Source organism: Symsagittifera roscoffensis, chromosome 8 (assembly GCF_963678635.1).
Source record: "Symsagittifera roscoffensis chromosome 8, txSymRosc1.1, whole genome shotgun sequence".
NCBI classification, from domain to species: domain Eukaryota; kingdom Metazoa; phylum Xenacoelomorpha; order Acoela; family Convolutidae; genus Symsagittifera; species Symsagittifera roscoffensis.
In genome coordinates, this window is record NC_087069.1 from 54,447,047 (window position 1) to 54,459,936 (window position 12,890).

General features: G+C 34.8%; 2 protein-coding genes across 2 annotated transcripts in view; both read left to right on the top strand.

Annotated features, from left to right (window-relative positions):
• The window catches only part of LOC134853705 (transient receptor potential cation channel subfamily M member 2-like), a 35,607-nt gene extending 34,145 nt beyond the window's left edge, over positions 1–1,462 (top strand). The window contains exon 4 of the mRNA XM_063869704.1: positions 1,247–1,462. Coding sequence (XP_063725774.1) covers positions 1,247–1,462 — 216 coding nt within the window. The remainder of the gene's footprint in view (positions 1–1,246) is intronic.
• Positions 1,463–3,586: 2,124 nt separating this feature from the next.
• LOC134853706 (transient receptor potential cation channel subfamily M member 2-like) overlaps positions 3,587–12,890 on the top strand; it is a 35,350-nt gene continuing 26,046 nt past the window's right edge. Inside the window, exons 1-3 of the mRNA XM_063869705.1 lie at positions 3,587–3,881; positions 6,432–7,423; positions 7,857–7,971. Of these exons, the coding sequence (XP_063725775.1) occupies positions 3,698–3,881; positions 6,432–7,423; positions 7,857–7,971 (1,291 nt within the window). The 5' untranslated portion in view covers positions 3,587–3,697. The remainder of the gene's footprint in view (positions 3,882–6,431; positions 7,424–7,856; positions 7,972–12,890) is intronic.

Sequence of the window (12,890 nt, forward strand, 5' to 3'; positions counted from 1 at the left end):
GCCTTGCTTCCCCAGTTCTCCCTTTCTATGGAAAAAATAGTACCACCACAACCACCACTACCATCCTCCATACCTAACCTTAAATTGTTGCACCAAACTACAAAAAACTAGCCAATTTGATATCATTGAAATATATGTAAAACATATCTTCTGTTTTTCCTCTTTTAATCATAACTTAGAGTGCCAAAAGTAAGAAATGGACTGCGCAGCGAGAATTGGTGCACCAAACATTCAGGGACACAATATTCACTCGGAAAACAAAAAGAGTGCACAACTATAACATATCTTCGAAATGTCACACCGACATGACTGTGAAAAAAAACTTGCATTATCACCATTCGATTCAAACGTTTTCGTTTTTTCGACGAGATTTTGACCGTTTTTTAAACCACTACAGAAAGCCACTAGCCAAAAAGCCACTACAGAAAATGCATTCATACAAGACATTTTAATGGATACCGTGTGGGCCAACTTATACAATGAAGCTGATAACAGTTCGCCCGATTTCCAACTTCCGGTCTGGTGATTTTTGATTATTGCAGAGGCCTTTAAAAATCGCCCTCATAAATCATCATTTTTGTATCAGAAGTGTCGAAATCAAGATCACCTAAAAACAAAAAAATAAAGCAAAGAACATCAAATTTTGAATCATATTTTTTACTTGAGTTTTACTGTTCTTCATTTTTATACTCCGGCTTAAACTTGTTTTGGTTTTTAGCAGTACACAAAATTTAATTCATATTGAGCTCAAGCAATTTAATAACAAAAAAGGCTTCGGGCAAACAAACTATGTGACACAAACCAAGTATTAACTCAAACCAATGTGTGAAATTTTTTTAAACTATTAATAGCATGATAAATGTTCGACGAAGAGAAAGAGAGCCAGGAATTGATATTCACATGAAACAAGGACGAGAACGAAAAATTCAGGAAATAGGAAAAATAGTTTTAATTATCGCGGGAACGCTTTAACAAAGTAGAAGGAATTTTTGTACCGTTCCAGTTAATAAAGCTCAGCTTATCAACATCCTAAGAGGAAGTCTTTTACTTTAGGGTGGAAACTTGGGTTTTTTTACAAAATCCTTTAATAGTGGAACCCAAAAAGATAGGGACCCTTTTCGTAGGATTTTGCTTTACATGAGGACCCCTTCCCCTTAGGATACTGCTCAGGCAACAAAACTACCTTCAATCATTTGAAACTATCAAAAAACACACTGAAAAAAAACATACTGTTTTTTGAGTTTAGGAGACCAGTCTTGATCCAAACCATTCCCATTTTATTTTGGTTGACGACGGTTCTCGAGGAGAATTTGGAAGAGAGCAAGAAGTGAGAGGTCTGGTGGAGAAAAAACTGTGTGACAACGGTGTCGGAGATGAGCAAATATTGTCAAAAGAAGGAAAGTTTTTAAAGTTTCACAATTACCTCGAATATACGATTTCTAAGAAAAAGCTACTGATTTAAAATTGCCCAGAAGTTAAATACAGTAAGTAGCTCTTAGGAAAAAAGGAAAAAATACATTGCGAATTCAAAATTTATAAAAATCCAAAAAATATCAGAAATGGGATTATAAAATCTTCTAGTCTTTTCGTAGTATTGTCGTATTTTAATCCTTTGTAATCCATTATGAGTTGATTTTCCAAAAAAAATTTTGTGAGCTTTTTTTTGTTCCGACCATTGAAAATGGGGAGGATCTTACATTCGAGTGTGTTGTACGTTTTTTTCCTTTTGTAATTCCACTCAGTATCAATAACCACAAACAATCATCGGAATGTTTCGAGTGATATATCATATTCACGCCTTTCAAGTCGTAGTTCGAACGACATTAAAAACATTTCGGAAGACTTCTCACAACTTCGAGAAAATTGTTTTGAAATTTTTGATTTTTAGTCTAACTTCGAGCTAATAAGGCGACCGTATATGTTTGTAAATAGCTTATTTAAGTTTAATTTAGTCCTCTGTAACGAAGTTTTTCTCGTGTCTTTTTTTCATGTAAATGTTGTTTTTGTGTTTTTAGCGCAATTTTGAAAATCAAAAATTTGAAAACTTTCCACAAAAAATTTGGAAAAAGTCAAAAAATTTTCTAAATTTTTTTTGCAAATTTTTAATAAGCTTTAATTTTTTTCTTTTCCTCCATCATTTTCCTCCAAAAACTGTTTCTGAATTGACCTATTTTACTATGACTCTCAAATATGCCTAATTTTAGTTTTTTTGGTTCAGATCTTTTTTTCACAACCTGGAAAAAAAGAACGACACCAATTTGAAAAATTTTGGTGCTCTTAAATCAGTTTTCTTAAAATTTTTTTGATAATTTCAACTGCTCGTTCGACATCACATAGCAAAACTGAATAGTGAATTTGAAAATAAAAAAGAAGAATTGCAGTCGATCAACGCAATGAACTCATAATGAGATTAAAAGAAAGAACTGGATAGGTGCACAATTTGGTGATAATAGGTCACTTCAAACCAGAGACAAGTCTTCAAACATCTTAAGTTTTTGTCTGCATAATCAAAAAGAGAAAAAAAGAAAGTCGAACGAAGAGAGCGCGATTACTGCAGAATGCCCTAAAAAGTTACGAGATTTGGCCTCTTTTTGGTATGAAATTTTTCCAGGAACCAATTACAACGCAACGAAAATATTTGAAAAAGAAGCTGAAAGTTTTTGATACATTTTATTAACAATTAACATACTCATTAGTTGGCGGGGGACAAGTTAATTGAATTATTTTTTAATAAATTTTAAAAACATGTTTTTCATTCACTTTTCGAATTAATAAAAAAGGCACAGTAAAATTTACTGGAACTTACAAACTTAAAGATCATTTTGAATTTGCCCAACATATCCGTTTTGTACAATTTTTGAGTTTGAATCATCTTTTTTTTATAACAAATGTCTAAAATTTAGCATCAAAAATTTCGATTATTGTCTTTTTTGCATACTCGTAACAGGCGACAATTCGTAAAATTAGTTTCAGCGAGGGTTACAGACTCATGCAGAGTACTCTTGTTAAACGGGATGTAAGCGAAGCGGAATAATCGTCGGTTATTTGTCAATGGCTTGTTACGAATTTTCGCCTGCTACGAATTGTCGCTTGTTACGAATTGTCACCTTTTAGGAATTCTACCTTGTTTCGAATTGTCGCTCTGTCACATTTTCGCCTAATTTTATCGAATTTAATGTACAAAAAAGTGTAGTTTAGCCAGAGCATTCGGCGACAATATATACAAACTTAGGAGGAGTGCGCGCCAATAGAAAGCAAATTTTTGGTCAAAATTTTCCAAAAAGTGCCTAAAAACAAACTTTGTGGCCTATTTTTTTTTCAACATTGGTCATTCAGAAAAATTGTAGAAAAATTGGCCGTTCAGTCACTTTAAAATATTTTGAATGGCTTTTTTTGTACAGTATGTTTTTTCATACTGATCTATATATCTATTATAACACGTTTTTCCATTATAACTGTTTTCTATCTATGTAAGAACTTGAATGTTAACGGCCAGGTTACAAATTTGTTTTCAATAATAGCACGAGCAGCTGAGAATGATATCAAAACAGGAACAAAAGTCCCGATTGTCTGTGTCGTGGTCGAAGGGGGAGCGGGGACAATCAAAACAGTTTGGAATGCACTCAAGAACAACACTCCTTGCGTTGTGATAAATGGAACTGGACGGGCGGCTGATCTTTTGGCTTTTGCGGTTAAAATGAAAGAAAAGTACCCAAATGACGATAAAAAAGTGGAGAAAAAGGTGCAAAAAAGAGCGAAGGAAGAACTAAACCTGAAAAAAGCTGAATTAGAATACACTGTAAAACATCTGATAGAATGTGTGAAGGATGATGCGAGGGATAAAATCCGTGTTTTTGATTTCGAGATCGACAATTCAGCAGGTAATTTTTTTCAGTTTTTTTTCTCGTTCCGACTTTTGAAGAAAGTGACAGAAGGCTTGTACTCGTTTTTGTGTTTTTTCTATAGATAGTTTCCGGCTTGTTAACTAGCAATTTTGGCGGACTTGTTGAATATCCTTCAAAAAGAAAAGTAGTCAAGCATAAAAATTCTTTTTTTAACTGTGATCGCTTATCTAAAGGTTATGGGAGATCAAATATATCGTCATTATAGTTATTGGTATTTGACGTTTTTTTGTATCAGCCGAAACATAGTGTTGTCCTGAGCTCAAATTTAAAAAAATGTTCTTTTTCCATGTATATTTCTGAAAGTTAAGATGGTTTTTTTACTGCCATTCTTGGATAATTAACGCGACATTTATTTCGTGCTAAAAACGCATAAGCATAGTTTGATCATTACAGAAACCAGCAGAAAAAATATCAACAACTGTGTTCTAGATTATTCATCCGATCCTAAATTGAAAAAAAAAAATTAAAATTAATAACATATATCCTTCATAAATCGAATAAAAAAAGTATTACATTTGATTTTTTTCTATGATCGAATTGCAGACAAAAACAGTGTTAGACAAGCATTTCTCTTTTTTCTGTAAAGTTCAGCAAAAAAAAATCGAAAAAAAACACAACATCCCGCACTGGAAGTGTCCATAAAAGTGAATAAAAAATGAACAAAAGATTATAATCATTTGAAAATAGATTATACATCTTCATTTTTTTTTAAAAAGCAATTAGGTCTATTGCAAATCAATTATATTCAATCTTTTTTATAGATAAAGAAACTGAAACTCATCGTAATTATCGACTTTTTTCAACGAGTTTTTTTTCGCACAATTTAACATTTTTTTCACTTGTCCTTTCTAACTTTTTTTCTGATGGGTTGGTGGTGGCTGGTTGGTTTGATCTTTTGGTGGGTGACGGCGGGGATAAAATGGCAAAGAGGCAAACGTTTTTTTTTGGAGGGGGGAGGGGGGAGGGGGTTGGGCGTGGAATTATTTAGCAGTTTGAGAAACTCTAGTTTCAAAAATCACGTAGGCCGTACAATCTTGATGCAAAATTTCTCTATTACTCATTTAATAAAAGCAAAAACCATTGCAAAACTTTGCCCGACATGAAACAAAAAAAAGGAAAAAATCGATCTGAAGTGATTTTAATTGGCTTATAAAAAATTATTGAATTCCTTAAAAATGTAACCCTGTATTTAACTGTTAGGGAGTTTTTAGTTGAGCTAAAGTTCAGGTTACTGATGCCAGTTTTCGCAGAATGTTATAACTTTCTAGCTCCGCTGTGAGTAAATTGTCAATGATAATACCTAAATAATTAAGCTGTTTTCTTAATGGCTGCAATGTCTGCAATTTCCTTCGTTTGGATTTCTGCGTTTTCCTTTATTTTAGGTTTAGCAAATACGGGAGGTTTGATGATTTACGTAAGGTACCTTTTGGGTACCTTTCTAACTTTAGGGGGGAGGGGGTTGGGCGTGGAATTATTTAGCAGTTTGAGAAACTCTAATTTCAAAAATCACGTAGGCCGTACAATCTTGATGCAAAATTTCTCTATTACTCGTTTAATAAAAGCAAAAACCATTGCAAAACTTTGCCCGACATGAAACAAAAAAAGGAAAAAATCGATCTGAAGTGATTTTAATTGGCTTATAAAAAATTATTGAATTCCTTAAAAATGTAACCCTGTATTTAACTGTTAGGGAGTTTTTAGTTGAGCTAAAGTTCAGGTTACTGATGCCAGTTTTCGCAGAATGTTATAACTTTCTAGCTCCGCTGTGAGTAAATTGTCAATGATAATACCTAAATAATTAAGCTGTTTTCTTAATGGCTGCAATGTCTGCAATTTCCTTCGTTTGGATTTCTGCGTTTTCCTTTATTTTAGGTTTAGCAAATACGGGAGGTTTGATGATTTACGTAAGGTACCTTTTGGGTACCTTTCTAACTTTAGGGGGGAGGGGGTTGGGCGTGGAATTATTTAGCAGTTTGAGAAACTCTAATTTCAAAAATCACGTAGGCCGTACAATCTTGATGCAAAATTTCTCTATTACTCGTTTAATAAAAGCAAAAACCATTGCAAAACTTTGCCCGACGTGAAACAAAAATAAAAAAGGAAAAAATCGATCTGAAGTGATTTTAATTGGCTTATAAATAATTTTAAAATTGTTTAAAAATGGATTATAATCGATTTTTTTCTCCATTTTGATGTCTGAGGGCAAAATGGAAATTTAATTAATTCTCAACGTCTTAGACCACAGAAAATACTATAACTGGTTTCTTTTCACTTTTCTTAGATGCGGGATTGAGTTTCAAAACTCAAAAGAGTTTCAAAATTGGGTTGCTAAAATGCATTCATTTTTCGGCAGTTGGAAGTAAAACTTGGTGAAAAAATGGTTTTTTTTAACTGGTGAAAAATATACAGAAAGAGGCGTACGAACTAAAAACTAAGTCTGTCCAATTTCACCAATCAGAAACTACATATTGTTTTGAATTTAACTTGTCTTTTTTGTATAAAATAACGACATTATTTTTTATACAGGCGACCTTGACAAGGCCATTTTGCAAACTCTGCTAGAATTGGGGAAGTTGACAGTTCGAATACAGCTTGAACTTTCTGTTCTTTGGAATCGAAACGACATTGCGTATCAAATTTTGTCAAAAAATGACAAAGGAGCGTTCAAAGATATTGAAGAGTTTCTCACGAAGTCTTTGGTTGATAATAAGTTGGATTTTATTAAAGTTTTTGTCGAAAAGATCAACCTTAACAGCTATTTAACAAAAAGGAAACTGGAAATACTCTACAACGAAACTTTGAACCATTCGACAAATAAGTTCTTGTCAGAATCCTTGAAGAAAAGAGAAAACAACAAAACTTGTCCTCTCACGACAACTTTAGATGAAATTCGAAGAGCTTTTTTGCTGGCTTATAACATCAAATATAATCCTCAGTTTGCGAATGAAAAAACAGACCAGCCGTCAGATACAGACACATTCAAGCATCCAGAAATTGAGCTTTTTGTTTATTCACTGTTGTTTGTTAGACTCGAAACGAGTGAGTTTTTCTGGAACGCTATCTCGTCCAAAGCGTCTTCGGCTTTGTTTGCCGTTTTGGTTTTGAAAGCAATTTTGAACTATTCTGGCACCCGTTTGGATATGAAATTGCAGCTCAAAATTCAAGCAATGCTCAAAATTTTCGAGGGCAGGGCAACGGGCATCGTGAATTACTGCAATGATATCAGCACGGAAACTTGTCACAAAATTTTGAAAGCAGAGCATCCAACTTGGGGAGAAAAAGCGTGTCTAGACTTAGCTGTTCAAGCTGATTGCAAAGATTTCATTGCACAGAGTGGCTGTCAAACTTTGGTCCGAGAAGTTTGGTTGGGAGAGCTGAGCGATAGAAATGCACCGTGGAAAGTTTCTCTGGCAGCTGCAATTCCTTTGTTAGTCCCTCTACTATTAGAGTTCAAAAATGATGCCTCGAATGAGCGGGACGCAGATACTGAATCAAAACCGCCCAAAACCCCGGACGTGGTATGTATTTAATTTTCCGATAAACTACCCTGGTTGACCTCCATACACCGAAAATACTTATCATACAATTCCATACAACAAACATCATTATCATACAATTCCAGACATCAAGTACATGAAGAAAATGCTTGTCATACAATTTTCATATATATTCGTAGGACAATAGAAAAAAATTAAAACATTTTGACATTTTTTGACATGTCTGACAATTTTTTTATGACAATTCATTTCAGAATACGAAACCATGTGATTTTTTTTTCCTACAAGAATGTCTTTAATTATCAATAAACAGTTGCAGCTGAACCAAAGGATGACCGAAAAATTATGAAAATTAGGCTTTCAGGTATTGAGGGTTTTCAAAAATTTGTTAGTTCATTGTCTCCAATAAAACAATATCGGAAGGAAAATTAATTTACCAATTGTTTCAAAGGAGGTTTCCATCTGCGACAAATACTTCTTCTTTTATACTGCCCCTGTTGTGACTTACTGGCTCAATTTCTTCGCAACTCTGTGGTTTCTGGCGCTGTTCAGTAGTGTCACTATCAAAGGTGAGATGACGTTTATGCTTTCCAAGAAATTTTTTTGTACTTCAGTCAATATTATCAAAAATTTTGCAAGGTGAGTCGTTTTAAAACTTTATTTTTTCTACAGAAAAACGATAACAACTAAAAAATAATTTTAATAATAGAAGAAAAAAATATAGTCGGAACTCATTACTGACAACTGTATTAATTTAAAGGCTACTTTTTTGAGCTCTTTTGGAATACCAACAAGACCAGTCAGTTTCTTTTTTGAATAAAAAACTGAGGAAATTATGGAAGAGAAACCATAAATTAAGTAATTATCAGTGTAACTAATTTTTCTTTTTTATAAAAACATGGCTTCACGAGTCGATTTCTTAGTTCTGGTTTGTTCAAGGAAGTTTATATCAGAGAGATTACAAAGACTTCAGTGACTTTTTAATTATGAAGATTGGGAAAAATGTAGTTGTTCTTACCTTCATCGTTTCGTGTTGTACCATATCTTCATGGATGTTCCTCAACCACACGTCCAATCGTCTAAATACATTGAGGCGTGAGGTCTTTGAATACCCACACTTTGCCTCCAGCCTTCAGAAGTGACTGCATTTCATTTCACTTGTGACGTTTCATTAGGAAAAGTAGCTACTCCTTTAACCGTTTCCACAGTTGGTTCGTCATCTGTTGGACTTGTGTTGAATTTTTGTATGTCAATTGAATGCTGTCTTCGAATAATCCTGGTGGAAGGCTGCAGATTGGTTGCTGAAGGAGAACGTGATTTGGTGTCAGTGCCTCGTTCTTTTTTCTTGATAGTCCGCTACAATTTTTGAAGGTCTTAATTTCAAAATATTTTTGTTTCGGTGATAATTGTCTGAAAGATGTGAGTGTGAGCTTTCGCAATCCAGGAACAATGAGGATTGTTCTCTTGACAATCTGAATCAAGTGTTCCAAGCCCCGAAAAAAAAAGGGTCAAATGAGAGTAAAGAACTATCGAAAGTTTTACCGTTGAAGTTTGAAAACGCAGACTCCATTGTCAACCATTTTACGGCGTCTTTTAATTCTCTGCAGGCTGCAACAATGGTTTTCCCGATGTTTCTGATGAGTGTTTAAAGAGTTAATAGATAATCAATCTAGGAGAAAGCTCGAGTTGCTAGAAAGATAACAAAAGTCTTTTTTTTGGCAAAAATTTTTTGATGTCTGTTCAAGTTTCAGTGTAGAAATAGCCGAACAAAATTTATCCCAGTGTTGGAGAAAGAGAACAGAGATGATATTTTGAGGTATCGCCATGATGGGTTGGAGAATGTCTGCTTGTATGGACGACACAGAATGGATGAGCGATTGATCGAAGAACATGTCGTATCCCAAAATTTTTTTTAACGTTTCTGCACGAACGAGTTCACAAAGTATAGTCTTTGACGCATGCAAATCTGATGCGCGTACTCCAGATTGTGTTTAACAGTTGGATGAGCCCCTGTTAGAGTTATTGTGTGACGTGATTCAGTTTCCATGATGGGAGAAGATTCAATTCTACTGCGAGAACGAAGCATTTTTTGCCGGTCTTGGCATGAGTCGAGTTAAATCAAGTCATTCATCACGCTCTGTTTGCTCCGAACTTTGATTAGCAGAGTTCAGTGCCGTTGATTAATAAGGCCAATTAAAATATTTCTTGCGTAGAGTTTATTTCAGCAATAGGATTTGCCCCAAAACTTTTTGTTTTTTCTACGAGATAATCCAATCAATTACAATAGTCTGTCTGTACATGTTTTTACGTCAGGATCAAAGTTAGGCTGAAAACAGCAAAAATGACCAGTCAAAATTCAACATTTTTTGCTGAATTGATGCTAAATTTTTCTTTACTATGAATTACCAATAAAATTCCTGGTTGATATTCAACTGTTATATTTACGACAGCTGAAGTTTCTATCAAAGAAGTAGAGGTAAACGCATGATTTTGAAACTTATCTCGTGCTGTTAATTGCCATTCGAGAAATGTTCGAAAAAATTGAGATATTTCAGTCTTTCAAAACTGCTTTGAGAAGAGTGAACACTGCTGCTGATATTCCAAAAGATTTAAAAAAAAATTGGGGACACCAGGCTGAAAAGTTTTCGTTGTGTTCATTTGTGGGTATCCTCACTTATCGCGTTTGGAGGCTGCTAGTAGGTGCTCTCTTTAGTCTCATTCCATTTTCGTATTAAATCCGCTTTTTGTATTCTGCTTTTGTTTTGAAAAACAAACTCCACTGCGTTTTTGAGTGTATATGTTGAACGAAAATAGTCGTTCATTTAGGTGTTTTTAAGTGTATTTACCACACGTTTGTAGGTTGTAGTTAGCACAAAATTGAGTTTAAGTTAATCAAAAGATGGGTCTTGAAAACTGGCATTGTCTTATATCTTTTTTGTGGTTCCAGAGAAAACGTAGAGCGGAACGTTTTTTTGTCCGTATGGGTATTTGCATAAACCTTCTTTTTATGTCGGCTACTGTAGCAATGCCAAACCTGCAAAAAACTGAAATGACTCCTCTAAGTTTTGCAGGCAAACTTTGGCGTAATAAAAAATGTGGAATTTAGACATTGACTTTCCAATTTAGAAGTAACCTTATCTTTTCTGTCTAATTAGGTTCTATAAACTCGTGTTGAGGTACACATTCCACAAGTTAAAAAAGATGGATGCACGAAATAGTTTTTCAGGTCCGATACTAACATTTTTTTAATACGCTTTTTGTAAATTGGGGCCTATTGCGAATGTTTTCTGCAGAGATTGCAATTTTTTTTTACAGCTACCCAGTAGGTGTTACTCAGATTTGCGTTTGGTTTCCAGGAAAAAACTAGTTTGTATCGTCTAAAAGCAAATCTTTTTATTCCATCCAAGAGTTGGAGATCAAGTTTGTTGTCGTTACCGTACTTTTGTTGTGTTCAGTGATTCCATTTGGCTCACTTTTTCAAAATTGATGTACCAGATAGTCCAGAAGTTGCTTTGTCATTTGGTTGCGAATAACATGGGAAACAAAATGTCGATGACCTATTATGGATGAAAGTCACAGATGCCTATTTTTGTGCAGTTGGTATTCGTCGATTACATTCCATCCAGAGTTTGTCTTTATAACTGGTATAGTTCTTTCTTCTCAAAAATTTGTAGAAGATAGAAAACAAGAATGAGTTTACACCAAGCAGAAATCCATCTTTCCATGCTGGAGATGGCAAAATGATTATGCCAAAATGTGTCGGAGGAGCTGCAAATCTGGTTAATCTTGAGATGTCAGATGTCATTGTGTTAAGACAAGGTGTTTTCTACAAAAGATCCAACTGGAACTTTTATTTGGCTGATTCAAGCGGTGAGACATGACCGGGTTATCCACTTTTACAAGTGGCAGTTTATGATCAGTTTTGCTAAATCTAAGAGACAATGATGTGTGTTTTATTGATAGAAGTTGTAGTTTATCGTCTATTTCATCAATGATGAAGTCTCTTCGCTTCTGTTGTCATCTAACGCGTTAGTAGTTGTAATCCATCCAGCATGGCAGAAGGAGACCGGCATAAGTTTTTTTGCTTAAACCATTCAATTTATTCCAAACAAAAACTCGAAAAATCAGATTCCATAATTACTCCCTGATTTTCTGCGTATTCAGTGTCTTTGTTTTGTTGCAACGAGGTCAGGTCTCTGTTTCTTGTAGCTTATATTGCAAATTGTTCAATTGGTAGGCGCCTTATCGGTTTAGCTCCGGTTGGTTTGGAATCCTTCTATCTTTAGCTTTGTGTTCTTTGCATTTTTGATTCAATTCATCAGACAGCATACTAAAGCTTTGGGTTTCCTTTGGGCTTGTTTGTTACCATAGTTGCAAGCCTAAGCCTTTCTTGACTGTTTGGCTGCACTTTTTGCTACGGTTGTTTGAGACACATTTGTTTCTGATGTGATACAAGCTGAGGCATTTGACACACCGTTTAAGTTTTTTTACACTCTTGTAGAGTTGTAGTGGCGTAGAAGACGTGTATTGTGGGCACTGCATGATTTTATGTTCGTTATTACAAGAGGGGCACTGCTTTCATTGTTCGAAAAAGTCCAGTACACTCAGTCTTTTAAATATAGTTTTGAAAGCCTCTGGATAGCTTGAATAATTTGCTGAGGGTTTGAGGCGGTATGACATTGCTGCCAAATTTGACATTTCTGCACTATTGAAGGATGAAATGCGGTTGTGGAGCGTGTCGTACGTTTTCGCATGAACTTTTTTCAATTTTGTATTGTTGAACATCTGTTTCCTGTATGTCGTTCGTTTCGACCCGGGTATTCACTGAGTTTAAAAGGCAAAATCGTCGTGATTCTGCTTGTGACAAGCTTCGTCAAAAAAGAAAAATTTACTTCAGTTATGAAATTGGAAGTTCTGAAAGTTTGCGTCATTTTTGTTAGGAGCACAGCAAAGAAACGAAACAATTTATATTTTTGTATCGTTGAGTGTTCCGATGCTATCAACAGTTGGATTGGACGAATTCATCTAATCATGGAAGTTCTGCGAATTACGAGCAAATGAAAGAAATTGAAATCTTGATAACTTTACTGTAGTTCTGAAGTCAAATTTACATATGTTATTTTGACCACTGTCGAAAATGGTGGTAGGATGCTGCGGACTGCTAGTTTGCCATGTGAAATCTGGCATGCTCGCTTTGAGCGATGTACTTTGAATCAAAGTTGACTGGAGAAAAGATTTTGTAGATTGGTGAGGATTGCTTATATCTCTGTATTTATGATAGAAATGCTGTAGTCCAACCAAGTTATAAAACTGTTGACCTGGTGTTGGTTATTGACTGTCGATGTCTGCTGAATGTTGATCGGACACAAGGATGAAATTGAAATTTGAGAACCCAAAGTATCTCTTGTAATTTTTTTGACTGTGGGAAAGTGAATGCTTCCGGTACCAATGAACAAACCGGAAAAGTTTGAGGCATTGATTGCCTTGC